The sequence below is a fragment of the Saccopteryx bilineata genome, chromosome 3, assembly GCF_036850765.1.
Source record: "Saccopteryx bilineata isolate mSacBil1 chromosome 3, mSacBil1_pri_phased_curated, whole genome shotgun sequence".
In the NCBI taxonomy this organism is placed as follows: Eukaryota; Metazoa; Chordata; class Mammalia; order Chiroptera; family Emballonuridae; genus Saccopteryx; species Saccopteryx bilineata.
This window is the reverse complement of record NC_089492.1, coordinates 131,772,752-131,786,624: the sequence shown is the minus strand read 5'-3', so window position 1 is coordinate 131,786,624 and position 13,873 is coordinate 131,772,752. Positions and strand designations below refer to the sequence as shown.

The window sequence follows — 13,873 nt, the reverse complement described above, 5'->3', positions numbered from 1 at the left end:
CCTTGCCTATGGCTGCTTTTGGACTACAAAGACAGGGTTGAGTAGTTATAACAGAAACTGTATGGGCCACAAAGCTTAAAGTATTTACTATCTGGTTCTTTACAGAAAAAAAATTGCCAACCCTTGAACTAGACTATACCATTCATGCTCTCAGCTGTCACTACTCCTGGTCATTTAGACCCAGGAAGATATGGCTCCTTAAAGGAAACTTGTGCCAACCCAGGAAGAAGTGAGTGGGGATGAGGGAGACTGGGGACTGGAAATGGAGGGGAGAGACTGTGGAAGAAGAGCATGGTGGGACTGATCTCCTGGTAAAGGGAAGACGTAGGACTAGTATAGGAGGACATGGTGACGATACCGTGCTAGCCTGAAGACTGCAATTGCTTGTCCCAGTAAGGTTGTCTCACTCTGCCTTTATAAAAACTGTGCAGCCTTGGCCTGACCGGTGGTGATGCAGTGGATCAAGCGTCGACCTGAAATGGTGAGATTGCTGGTTCAAAACCCTGGGCTTGCCCGGTCAAGGCACATATAGGAGTTGATGCTTCCTGCTCCTCCCCTCTTCTCTCTTCTCTTCTTTTCTCTTCTCTTCTCTTCTCTTCTCTCTCTCTCTTCTCTCTCTCTCTCTCTCATTTCTATCTCTCTCTCTGTCTCTCTTCTCTAAAATGAATAAAATAAAATAAAAATAATTTAAAACAAAAATAATTAAAAACAAAACAAAACAAACGTGCAGCCTTATATTTTGTCAGATTTAAGGGACTATATGGAGAGGTCTTTTTATAAAGTACAGTCATGCAAGAGGAAGACAGCACCTCAAGGTTTTCAGCTGGGAGGCCGTATACAATGCAAATCAGAGCTGATGGCCCTCCGTGGGACTGGAATGGCCTGAAGCAGAGGAATAATCCACATCTCACCTCCGGACCATCTCTGGCGGCCTGATGATTAATGCGTAAACTAGAAAGACGTTTCATTGACTGCCTTCTAGTCCCGTGAGCACAGTGCAGTCCATAAATATTTATTGAATGTATTTTCCTAGGGCTTTGCAGCTCTTGCTCAGTGGTAACTTACAACCTAATAAGCAAGAATTGTTCAAGATGGTTACAAACAAACATATAAATGTATATTAACGGAATCCAAGCTAAGAATGGGCAGTAGGAAAGAAAAAGAAATGCCTCCCTCTGTGGACAAAATACCCAAACAGTACTAGCTTTGGAGTAACTAAGAAGGAAACATGTCACACAAGCCCCAGAAATGAAGATTGCAGGAAAGAGAAAGAAGAAAGGAAAAAAATAAAGGCGGGAGATTTATAGATAGCTGTATTTTGAACAAATAAAAATATATTCATTTTTTTAAACCAATCTTTTTTATTTTCTCTGGCTTTATGTAAGTAATCTGTCCATCTGTCACTGAAATGGCTCCTACACTTAAGTAATGGCAGAGTTGACTAAAGTGGGCTCCCAAATTGCAGTTTTTGCAATAGAGACAAAGTATGACTCTCTGTCACCAACTGGAGCTACAGTACCAATATACTGATACATCCCCCTTAAGCCCTACTCACATTAGATTCCAAATGGTATATTGCCAGCTTGGGCACAGAGATGGGTGTTAGAATACATTTATTTGAGACTGAGCATTTATCCTGAGTTAAAAGCAAATTAAAATATGGCATCTGAGGTAATATTTAAAAGGGGCATTGTATTTACCACATTCTCCTCTGTGTGTCGTCTTTAATTCCCTGAGAAGCCTGAGAACGCAGAGCTGCAGTGAGAGCAGGAGCTTGCGTGGGGCTGGAAGGAAAAGGCATCTTCATGGGCATGGGTCCAGCTTTGTATGGGAAAGATCTTGTCTCCAGGAAGTGAGCTAATAAGCAAGCCTACAATTTTAATGCAAATACTCAGAGATGCTAGCCATGACCATCCAGGTCCAACTTTTTGCCTAATTGGAAAGAAGATGGGATAGTGGTTACACAAGTCCACCTTTGCTGGCTCTAAGTGTGAGGTCCCACCATCCATCATGACCCCATGACTGGATAGGAAATCAATGCCCCATTGCCATCACACAGCAAGAAACAGGCTGGCCCAAGAGAAAAATCAAGACTTCTCAGGGTTCTTATCAGGGGACTACCCCAGGGACCAGAGGTCATAAAGTCTGTGGCTTACTGGACCTCCCTTGGAAGTAGCTGTGGCCCCTTTGAGTAACCTAAAGAAGACAATAATGCCTGATTCACAGCCTCTTGAGTTGTTTGTGTCCTTTTGATGTTCTGTAGATGGCAGTTAAATCATTGGCTCTATAGCCATCGACTCAACCAAAGAAACTTGCCCAGAGACTTATAAATTGTACTCACCCCACTACATATATTTTCCAAGTCTTTTCCTAACTCCATTCACTCTTGACTTGAGGTGTCCTTCCTGGGAGGTTGTCATCACATCTGATGATGTATCTAAAAGCTGACCTGAGGTATCCTAATAACCAGCCTCCACGCACTGAACACCTTCAGTGGCATTGCTCTTCGAGACCAGAGAAAGACAGCTAGGTTCCTAGCAAGAAAAGGTGAGAAAGGTATTCTAAAGTTTAGAATGCTAAAAGGAAGCTCAGGAAAGCTTTCATAAAATCTAGCCATCAAGCCTGACTGGTGGTGGTGCAGTGGGTAGAGCATCAACCTGAGACACTGAAATCCTAGGTTTGAAACCCTGATGTCACAGGCTTGAGCTTGGGCTTATCCACCTTGAATGCAAGCTCGCCATCTTGAGTGTGGGGTTGCTGGCTTGAGTGTGGGATCATAGACATGATCTCATGGTTGCTGGCCTGAGCCCAAAGGTCGCTGGCTTGAGCAGGGGGTCACTGGCTCTGCTTAAGTACTCCCACACACAGTCAAGGAATATATGAGAAGCAATCAATGAACAACTAAAGTGCCACAATTATGAGTTGATGCTTCTCATCTCTCTCCTTTCCTGTCTCTCATGCTCTCTCACTTACATGTGCACTCAAAAAAACAAAACAAAACAAAAATACCTAAGCCATCAAGCTTCCTGGACAGGAAGTCAGATCTAATCATACCACAGAGTAGGGAGGGAGGCCCTGAACACTTCCTGCCCTCCAAGCTATATTCTCAGGCAGGCTCACCCCAAATCCAGCCAAGCATGCATCTTTATTCTCCTCCAGTAGTACACCTGCCGTTCCAGGGCCTGATTACCTCTGTAGCCTCCCTGAGGCTCTAAAGTGCTTACCAGATTACTGCTGGAGGTCAAATATCCTACTGTCATGTTGTGGCTGCTTATTTACATGCCGTTTCTCCCTGGAGAAATTAGAAACTCAGAGCCCAAAAGAAAATGCTGTGTTCTATTTGCAGCAGGTGCCCAGTGTGAATTTGTGAAGTGCGTACTGAATGAAATTGCTTCGCTTGTAATCCTGGCCACAGCTCTGGCCTAGAGATCTCTAGAAGTTTAAAGAGTGTAGAGAAAGAATTATGTGGAGTTATGTGGACGCGGCTGGCAGATGTGCTGCCATCTATTCATTTCTTAAGTCTCCATTGACCCTCTGTCTCATGGATGCCAGAAACACTTGCATATCAGGAACCAAATGTGTGATTCTGAGGATTTGTCAGATAATATTTAAGCCCCAAAGGCTGTATAAGATATCATTCTTACTCTAAAAACAATGCATATTTTAAGGGATGGATTCATTAACTTTGCAAGAAAAAATACACAAAAGAATATACCTTTTTAAATGGAGTAGGCAAAATGCTAAGTGTGTAGAAAAAAAATGGAAAAGGCAGAACCAATATAACCGATATGAAATGCTGATTAAAATATTTATTATTCCTAAAAGTTACGCTGGCTTTCAGAGGCTGCACACAAATTCAAACACATAGACACATTTATTCAGAGGACATCATTAAGTGCTAGGTCTCAGGTTTGCGGAGACGGAGGAAGGGCCCCAGGCCCAAAGTCGTCGTTCACTTAGCTCCTCATCCCCCTTCCTCACGGAGGTTTCGTCTACCCTGACCTTTCGTAGACTTGAGTGTGTCTGTCTCAGCAGGTGGAGACTGTTTCACTCTCCATGAAGCATGTGTTGTTACCACACACTGACTTCTAGATGTCCAAAGAATTGGTGAGGATTTCTACAAGAACTGTTGTTTTTTCTCTGGCTTTAAGCTGCTGTTTTCTCACACATACCCAGTCTCTTTCTTCAAATTGTACGGGCTGAGGTAAGATTGCTAAACTTTCAAAGTGCCACAAGAGGACTTTAAAACTACTGTTTCTATCACCGTTATTCCTTAATACAAAAAGGGTAAAGATAGTCTTTATATTGAATAAATTTATGACATTTTTTTTTTTTACTAATTGCACTGTAAGCCACTGATCGAACTTGGACATCATGTCCCCAGTATGAACATTTCTGTGATGGAAACATTTCTCCTGGAATGTTGTTTGATGGGTTCTGAAATAGAAAACCTGGCTTTAGTATTTTATGTCATAAGAATTGCAAAGCTTAAGGATAGATTATGAAAAAAGTGTCAGAAAATAGTTGTGAAAATCATCAGGAGTCAAGGTTTTTCAGAAAGTTTTTTTGGAAGAAAGAACACATAAGTCATGTAGGTTTTGTTGACTAAATGGGAACTTGTTCTTCCATCTCTGTTCCAGGTACATGGCCATCATCCATCCCCTCCAGCCCCGGCTATCAGCCACAGCCACCAAGGTGGTCATCTGTGTCATCTGGGTCCTGGCTTTCCTGCTGTCCTTCCCCCAGGGCTACTACTCAACCACAGACACCATGCCCAACAGAGTGGTGTGCATGATCAAGTGGCCAGAACATCCCAACAAGATTTATGAGAAAGTGTGAGTAGAGACGACCCCCTGGTGCCTTCTTTGGCCTTTCTCATTCCTTCTTTCTTTCCATATGCTTTTACTTATTAGGATGTAAGGTGCCTCTGTAAGCTTTCTTCAGTACCAATCTGATATTGGGTCTGTGTGTCCATAGTTATCAGGAGACTATTATGTCCCAAATACTATTCTGGGCTGTGAAAGAAAATTAAAAACAAACAAAAAATATAACACCTGGATCCTGTCCTAACAGACCCTTTGAGTATCTTCATGCTCTTCCTGCCTTTTACCAGTGACTTCACCCTGCAGTGTCTGCATTTCTTTGCCTGGAAACTTCTTCTTAAGCTACAGAACATGCCACTCTGCCGCCTTGCACAGTGTGCTGGAGGGTGGAGGTATTATCCCCTCTTTCCAGCAGCTCTCAACACAGACTGATGAGCGTTGGCATGTGAACCCCTCAGCTCACCCACTTCACGGGTGCTTTACACTGTGTCCATGGTTTACTTTTGGGATTAAGCTCCAGTCGCCCTGTGGCAGCTGGCTTAATGATATACCCTTTGTCGGCCCTTTCCCTCCCCTGTGCCACGACCCCACTCTCTGCTGATGTTTCTTTCTCCTCCCATACAAGTGATTTGCACTTGCTTTTTATCTTAGGGTCTGCTTCTAGGGACATCCAGATCAGCATGCCTACCTATCAGGACTTGCCAGTTGGAGAAATAAGACATACACAGAGGAAGGCAAGGCCAGTGTGTTTGTTGAGATCTTTTGAGTTCCAGATCAGGACAGTCTGCTTATCTTCCGGGTGCCTAACCAGTGACGTTTAGGGGTTTTCAGAGCTATCCTGATGATTTTCTTCAAGAAGAAACATTGAAGTGGTTTGTTCTTTGTTTTGCTCTGTTCAAGTGAGCATCGACGTAACATTTCTATTGCCATCAGTGTCCTGGACTCAATGCACTTTGATAATGTGGGTGCTTTAGAAAGTCCTCTATAATTCTCCAATCTTGGGTTTATTATGTGAATTGTAAGAGAATACTGGTGTCAGAATCAGACCTCAGTTTTCACAAGACAGCCAGTTACTAGCGGTGTGATGGAGCACAATCACAGTCTCTCCTCTTTGTTAAACTGGCAGGTGACAAAGCCCTGCTTCCCGTGAGCAACTGAGACAAGCACACAGGAAAACGTATCCTCGCCTTGTTAACTATTCAATGCCATGAAAACGATTAGATACTGTTATTGAATCAAATTTATCAGGCCGCTATATAATCATTAAAGGCCTTTAAACTTATCAAATGGTAAAATGAGACACTCCCCCTGTCAGCTCCCGAGGTTTAAGACTCCAAAAGCCTGTCGTCTGGTTATCTCGCCGTATCTGCTCCGCGGAGCATGGAATGGGGCTTGCCAGGAGGCAGTACGTAAAGCTCAGACTTCACCTTCCAGACACAAACGTGGGATCTAATCGATCAAGCCGCAGGGGGATTATTAGTGCTCCGCCTAGAAGGAGACGCTGAAAATTACTCTCAAAATGAAACTGCAAGTTTGAGCAGGGTCTCAGCGGAAGAAAGAACATAGCTTCACGAGCCATACAAGACCGTGAACATGTTCAATCCAGAAAGTTCTTCAAAGGGGTGGGGGGAGATCTCTGATTTGGAGCTTATTAAATGAAACTGCGTTTAGCTTAGTTCTTAGTGGTCACGATCTTTTTCAAAGTCTAATCACCTTTCTACAACTTTGGTTTTAAATACCCACAGTTCTTTTATCTTCCAACAAATTCAAATTTTAACTTGAAAATAAAGACTTATTATCCCACAGATCTCTGGAGGTCTTGTCCAAGAAACGAGAGTTTTACTTTTGAACATTTTGCTGCCTTATGCTTATTAATGATTAGAAAGCCCCTGTGAGACTCCACTCAGCCTGTTGGGTTGTCTTTTTTCTTGCCTTGAGAATTTAGGGGAGCTGCTATGGATGGATGCATGGTTAGGTTTGCCAACATTGTTTATCTCGTGATTTTTCTCCTAAAAAAATGGGTCTGGATTAGAGCATCTAATTTTATCTATTCGAGATGTATAAAATGTTTATGGATGCAGTAGTAAGTTGAAAGAATCCATATTTACCACTCACATCTGGCTGAGGCAAACCTGAGCAAGTGCATAGGAAGCTTCGGGGAAGCCTATTTTCTGTATGTTAGTATCCTGCATGATCATTAGGATATATTTTTAAGGAATTTAAATTTTACCAGCTCTAAACTGAGTAATTATATTCTCTTCTTTTAGAAGTGATTGCCATTTCCACAGTACACATTAATCCCAAATTTGAAAACCAGAAAGAAACTTTGTTTTGAGGGAGTATAGTAACCAGTATAAAGGCACAGGCTCTGTAGTTAGATGAGAGATCAACTTTCAGCCACGTCACTTTCTAGTTGAGTCATAAGGGTTATGTAAGCCTCTAAGCCCGTTAGAGGTACCGAGAGAAATAAATAAGATGTGTGCCTAGCTCAGCACCGTGCACATGGTAAGAGTCCAGTGAATGTTAACTGCTATCTTTAGCATCAGACATTGATCTGGGTGCATGGGCCGATGACTGGCATCAGACAGAATGGTGGGCAGATGCTTAGGCCCAATTTGTCTGATGAATAATTTGTACCAGATAATTACATAAATAGGTATTTTCTGAAAAATCTAAAATTGCTATATTTGCCTTCTCTGGCTGTGTGGTGAACTTCCAACCTTGACTCTTTATTAAAACTTAGATTAAATTAAGCACTACTAAAGAAAAGCAACTCAATTAAAGAGCAGGCAAAAGTTTCAAACATATACTTCACAAAAGGAAATATCCAAATGACCACAAAGCTTTATTCATAACCAGTGAAATACAAATTAAAGCCATAATGACACCTTACTGCACACTATTAGACTATCAAATGTTAAGAAGCTTCTAAACTAAGCATTTAGAACTTCTGGTGAAGTTAAGGAATAATGAGAACCTTTGTAGATAAAACCACATTGGAAAATATCTTGTAACATTCAGAAAAAAAAAAGTTATTTATACCCTATAATCTCCCAGTTTCACTCAGGGATAATTACCTAGAAAAACTCTTTCATGTATGCACCCAATTGCACCTAGCATGTTATTCATATTATCAGCATTGTTCTTAATGCGCCAAACTGGAAATATTCCAAGTGTCAATCATCAGAAGGGTAGATTTAAAAAATTGTGGTACAAGCATGTAATGGAATGTTATGTAGTTAATCGAATGAACAAAATGTAACTCCATGCAATGTGGATGGCTCTTATAAACAAAGTTTTAAAGGGTGCTAAATGGAAGCATGTCTTTAAGAGTGCGTAAGTATGTAGTAAAATTATAAATGCAAGCAAAGAAGTTGTCACCATGAAAGTGAGGACTGTGATTGTCTCTGGTGGGAGGGGAAGGGTGGGATCAAGAAGGGACAGTGAGAAGTGCTTCGGAGAGGGTGACATTATAACTCTTCAGCTCAGTGGCAGTAGCATGAGTGTTTACCTGAAAGTTACTTATTATACCAGGTAATTTGATGTATGCACTTTTTCTGGAACACATGTTTCATATTTTTTTTAACCTTAACATTAAATGCTATTTAAAAAATTTTGTTTTTATAAGCTCTCAGGAAACTTTCATTGGGATAATCCCAAAAGTTTTTCCATAAGAAATGATCTTCTATGAGGCTTTGCCTGGAATGACGTTATTTATAAGTACTTACCTTTGAACAAGACAAAGTGTGGTTGGGCCCCACTCATTCCCATGTTTACTTGACCTCTGCATTTTGCTTTGCTTACTCTTATGCTCCAGCCCATCTGAATTTTCCCAACGGTTCTAAGGGGGTATAGGACAACTGCTGCTCCCAGGAAGGATGTGAATAAGTCTCAGGCAGTCTCCATAGCCCTCAACCCTTGCTACTATATTCATAATCATGTACCTCTGGGCTACAAAACGCTTCAGATAAATTTGGTTCATATTCTTGTAAAATTATTTAAAACATTATTTTGCATTTCAAACTATGAATTATGGAATATAGTGAAAATTCTATAATTTCTTTAATCAATTGTATTTTCATTATTAACAAAAGAGCCTAACATTTTGATGACTATGCTTCCAGTTTTTTATTTCATCTCCAGGAAAATCTTGTTCTTAGTTTCTTTTGAAGTGTTTTCTGTACATACAAAACAACACTAATATAGATTGTTTCCATTGTAACACAAAAATAGCATTGTTCTGGACCCTGTTTTTAAACTTAACACCTTTTGGAGATCTTCTCTATCAGTTCATATGAAGCTTCTCTTTTCTTATTTCAGCTAGACAGTACTCCATGTTATAAATGTACAGTATTATTTAACTAGTCGCTTTGGGTGGACTGGGGTTTGCCTCCAGTCCTTTGCTATTACAGAGCGCTGCTATGAATAATGTTTACGCATATCATGCAAGGCTATCTGTAGCATAAAATTCCCCACAACGGAATTCCTGAGTCAGATACATATTTGACCATTTAACTTTCCTATTTGCCCTCCGTATAGGATTATACTAATTCACATTCCCATCAGTGATACGTGAGAGCCCCTGTTTCTCCAGAGCCCCCCCAGCAGAGTATACTGTCAAGCTTTTAGATTTTGGCCCTGTATAGTTAACATTTACCTTTCTCTTATTAGGACTAAGGTTGAACATCTTTTCATAATTTAAGAGTCATTTGTATATACATCTTATAATCTACTCATTTCATTTATCACATCATAAACAATTTCCTGTCATTAAACATGTTCCTACCACTTGATGTGAATATATATACATATCACACATATATGTATATATGTACATAAATAATAATTTTGTTAACTAACCCTCTCCTTTGAAAATTTATTATTCCAGTTGTTTCTCTTCAAAGTGGACTCCTTCTAGCTATAGCCATAGATACCTGAAGGGACTGGCTCACTGTCCCTGACATCCCCCTTGGTGTTTACAACCTACAGTTATAGAAAGTTATGCTAATGTTATAATACCCATGAACATAGACCCTTAAACTTGTTATTAATGCCGTATTATCATATTTCATAATTGATTCCTGAAATAATTAGTAACCAAGCAGCTTAGACATGTCTGCTCTTGCAAAACTGTGACACAACCCAGGAAGTCCTTTACAGGTGGAGTTGATTGGTGAGAAAGAAAGATTTCATGGGTAACCAAGAGTGACTCTTCCTTGTAGAAAAAAAATGGAAATATGATAAAGAAATATTTGGCCTTGCAAAATGCATCACCCTTCCTGTTCTATTAAAACTACAAAAAGTATTTCCCAATATTGGTTATTGTAAGTAATGCTGCAGTGAACACAGGGATACATATATCCTTTAAAATTAGTATTTCAAATTTCTTTAGGTATATTACCAGAAGTGGAATTACTGGATCATAAAGCAATCCATTTTTAATTTTTTGAGGAAACTCCACTCTGTTTATCATAGTGGCTGTACCAATCTGTATTCCCAAGGAACTCAAGTGTCCATTAATATATGAGTGGATAAAAAAAGCTATGATATATATATATATATAAATACACACACACACACACACACACATGCTACAATGAAATACTACTCAGCCATAAAAAAGAATAAAATCTTACCTTTTGTGGCAACACAGATTGACCTAGAGGGTATTGTGCTAAGTGAAATAAGTCAGACAAAGAAAGACAAATACCATATGATTTCACTTATATGTAGAATCTAAATAACAAAATAAACAAACTAAATAGAAACAGACTCATAGATACAGAGAACAGACTGACGGTTGTCAGAGGGAAGAGGTGTTGGGGGTTTTGGGTGAAAAGGTAAAGAGATTAAGAAGTATTGATTGGTAGTTGCAGAATAGTCACAGAAATGTAGATTATAACATTGGGAATATAGTCAGTAATGTCATGGACACTTAAAACATGAAGGGAACCACTCTGTTAGGTAAAGATTTTCTAACCACTATGTTATACACCTGAAACTAATATAGAATAATATTGAATGTAAACTGTGATTGAAAAATATTTTTAAAAACTAGGAGGAATGTGCAGTAGCTTTCAAGTTATTCATAGTCAAGCTTAATCTTGAGGATGCTGTATAGAATATCAGGTTACAGTGGTCCCAGAAGGTTCTAGGACAACACCCTTGAGCACAAGAAAGATGAACGAGCCAACATCTTTTTATCAGAGAGTCCACCACCAAGGCCAAGAAAAAATTTGTAATGAGGATGAAAAATGAGAAAGACATCTAAAAGAATGAGATTTAAATACCCTGGGGAATTACAGATTCCCTGAATCATTTATTAATATCGGTCATATGTCATTTTTTGTTAATTAAACTTCAATGTACACACAACATTGTGGTAGGTTTTAGCATGAAGTAAGACATATATATATTTTGAATTGCAAGTAATACACTGGGAAAGGAAGCTATGTCAGAGAGCAGGATCATTTATGATTCTAATTACCTGGAAGATTTGTGGACATGTACATGAATGTGGATATATTAACTCCAGTCTAATGCTCTGTAAACACCAGTTGTAACAGAAGACCATAAAAGTATGCCATTGTCACTGAGCACTTTCTTTTTTATGTTATGACCATCATCAGAAATTAGCTGAAACATTTTATTTATATTGATTATTTACTTTTAATAGTAATAGTAAAAATTCAAAGTCAAGTAACTGACAGAATAAGAGGAGAAAGGGAAATGTTAGAATATGTACCCATAGCATTACTTCTCATATTTTCCACATTCTTGATTATTTCACAAATGGAAAAAGAAAAGAAGTATGGATTCTTTGCCAAGCTGCTCCAGGCCCTAGCCAAGGGGGTGTCAGCATATTTGTGTTACCAGGATTGATTATGCTGGCTGTTGTAATTAATCTCCTCCCCTGACACCCACTGCGTTTATAGAAGTAGCCCAGGGCCCCTGGTATTGTCATCACTGTTGATGAAAAACAGTTAAACCAAGAATGAAAAGTGCAGTTGACACTTCAGGGAAACATGGTCGCATAAAACAAGCCCTTAACTCTGACTCCCAGAAAGGAATTAGAGAGAACAAAGTAAAAAAGAGGAAGGAGCAGGAGGAGGAGGAGGAGGAAGAGTGGGGGAGGTAGAAAGGAGGCAGAGGAGATGAAGAAGGAGGAAGAGGAAGAAGGAAAGAAAAGAAAGTCTTTATTAATGCAGAAACTAGGAAGGTTGCTATACAGAGCCAGAAATTTCGCTCCATTTCTGATAGATATTGTGTAGATAGAGCCGAAGAGGAGGAAGCCACCAACGGCTGTCAAGGGCAATGCTTACTAGAAACCCCTAATGAAAAAGTTAATGTATAGGCTTGAGAAAGATGGGACCAGACAATTAGAGATTCATTTGGACTGCCAGAAGCAGCAGCCTTTAGACTTAGAGAAAGAGAAAGCACAACTGGGCCAAGAGCATAATTAACAGTAAGATAAATAATCATATTAATGAAGTTTGAGAAGGGGAAGAGTGAAAACACTATTTAAGACTTGCATTTATAAAAGGCACTGGGATCAAAATTTGTGTAGAGAAATTCTTTCAAATACTCTATAAGCACTACAAGAGTTCAGAATCATATGGAGAACTCAGTAATTTAGTAACATATTGTAAAATATGTAATTTACATTACCTAATTGTAAAAAGCTGATAGAGAGAGCTCCAGAAACAAACTGTCAAGCTAATTCCATTTATAAATATAGATGCAAACATTCTAATTTAAAAATGCACCAAAAATATTCAAAATTGTATTAACGTAGCAATGCTTTGTTTTTGAATATGACTCTTTTTTTTTTTGGCAAATAAGGTTAGTAAGTTATCAGGAAATCTATTATTATATGTCATCAAATTAATTGGTCAAAAAGAAACATCATATATTCATCTCAATAAATGCCAAAAATAAATTTGTTAAAATGTCATATCTATTTTTAAAAAAATAGCTTTCATCAGCAGTCATTTTTGAGAAAATCAAATGAATAACAAGTCTACTTTACAACAGGAACAAAATAACACAGAATAATTAAGAAATAGGAATTATATGAAGAAAAAGAAAAAGCATTATGCTAGTGTAGACTTTGATGAATAGCATTAGAGAATATTTGAGAAATATATTTCACATGATTCAAGTCCTGGAAAATATCTGAGAGTATAAAGTAATCTCCCTCCTATCTTCACATAACTTCATGAAGCTATCAGTTTTTCTCATCTGTACCCACGAATATGTCTAGGTGGTTGATGGAGAAAATCAATTGAGAGAAAATGAACAAGAATTAATTTTGATATCAGCAAAATAAGGGAAGAGAATGGTAAGAAGTGACTTTGTCTTCCAGATACTGAAATATTCAGTAATAAGGGTAGAGTTGGTCAATAAATAACAGAAGAGAAATTATACACACACACACCCAAGACTATAATATTTTGTATTTAGTATCTGCTACAGATAACATGTCAAATCTATAATCTATAAAGATTATTCCATACATTTTTGAGAAACTGATAACCCAAAATCTATAGGATTCTGACTCAAATAACTTTATAAGTAACTGCATAACCAATCACTATGCTAGCTTGAAGAATTACAATATATATATAAGGATATTGAAGCCTGAGATGCTTTCCATTTCTAAAAAATATATTTTTACTTGCTTTTATAGAGAATATCATTCACATGATATACAAACCAGGAAATATGAAAGGATAAATCAGGAAAAGATCTCTCCCTCTGACCACTGTTGTTTCTTTATGCTTACCTAAAAAGTTTAAATACATAATAGTATTGTCTCTTTTCTTAACACAAAAATATATAATATGCCCTATTACTTTTTCTATTAACAATTTATCTCAGATATCTTTTTCTATCTGTATGCAGCCAGCATTCTTTTATTTTCTTATAACTGCATAGTATTCCTTTGTATGGGAAAAAAATAGTTTATTTAGCTGGCATAATATTACTGTGTATTTGGACTGCTCCTAGTGTTTAGCTATTTCAAATTCTATAGGAATGAATTTGATAAG

The 13,873-nt window shown here is 38.4% G+C and overlaps 1 protein-coding gene across 1 annotated transcript in view; it reads left to right on the top strand.

Moving 5' to 3' along the window:
• The window catches only part of TACR1 (tachykinin receptor 1), a 154,501-nt gene that overhangs the window by 82,950 nt on the left and 57,678 nt on the right, over window positions 1-13,873 (top strand). The window contains exon 2 of the mRNA XM_066267483.1: window positions 4,641-4,835. Coding sequence (XP_066123580.1) covers window positions 4,641-4,835 — 195 coding nt within the window. The remainder of the gene's footprint in view (window positions 1-4,640; window positions 4,836-13,873) is intronic.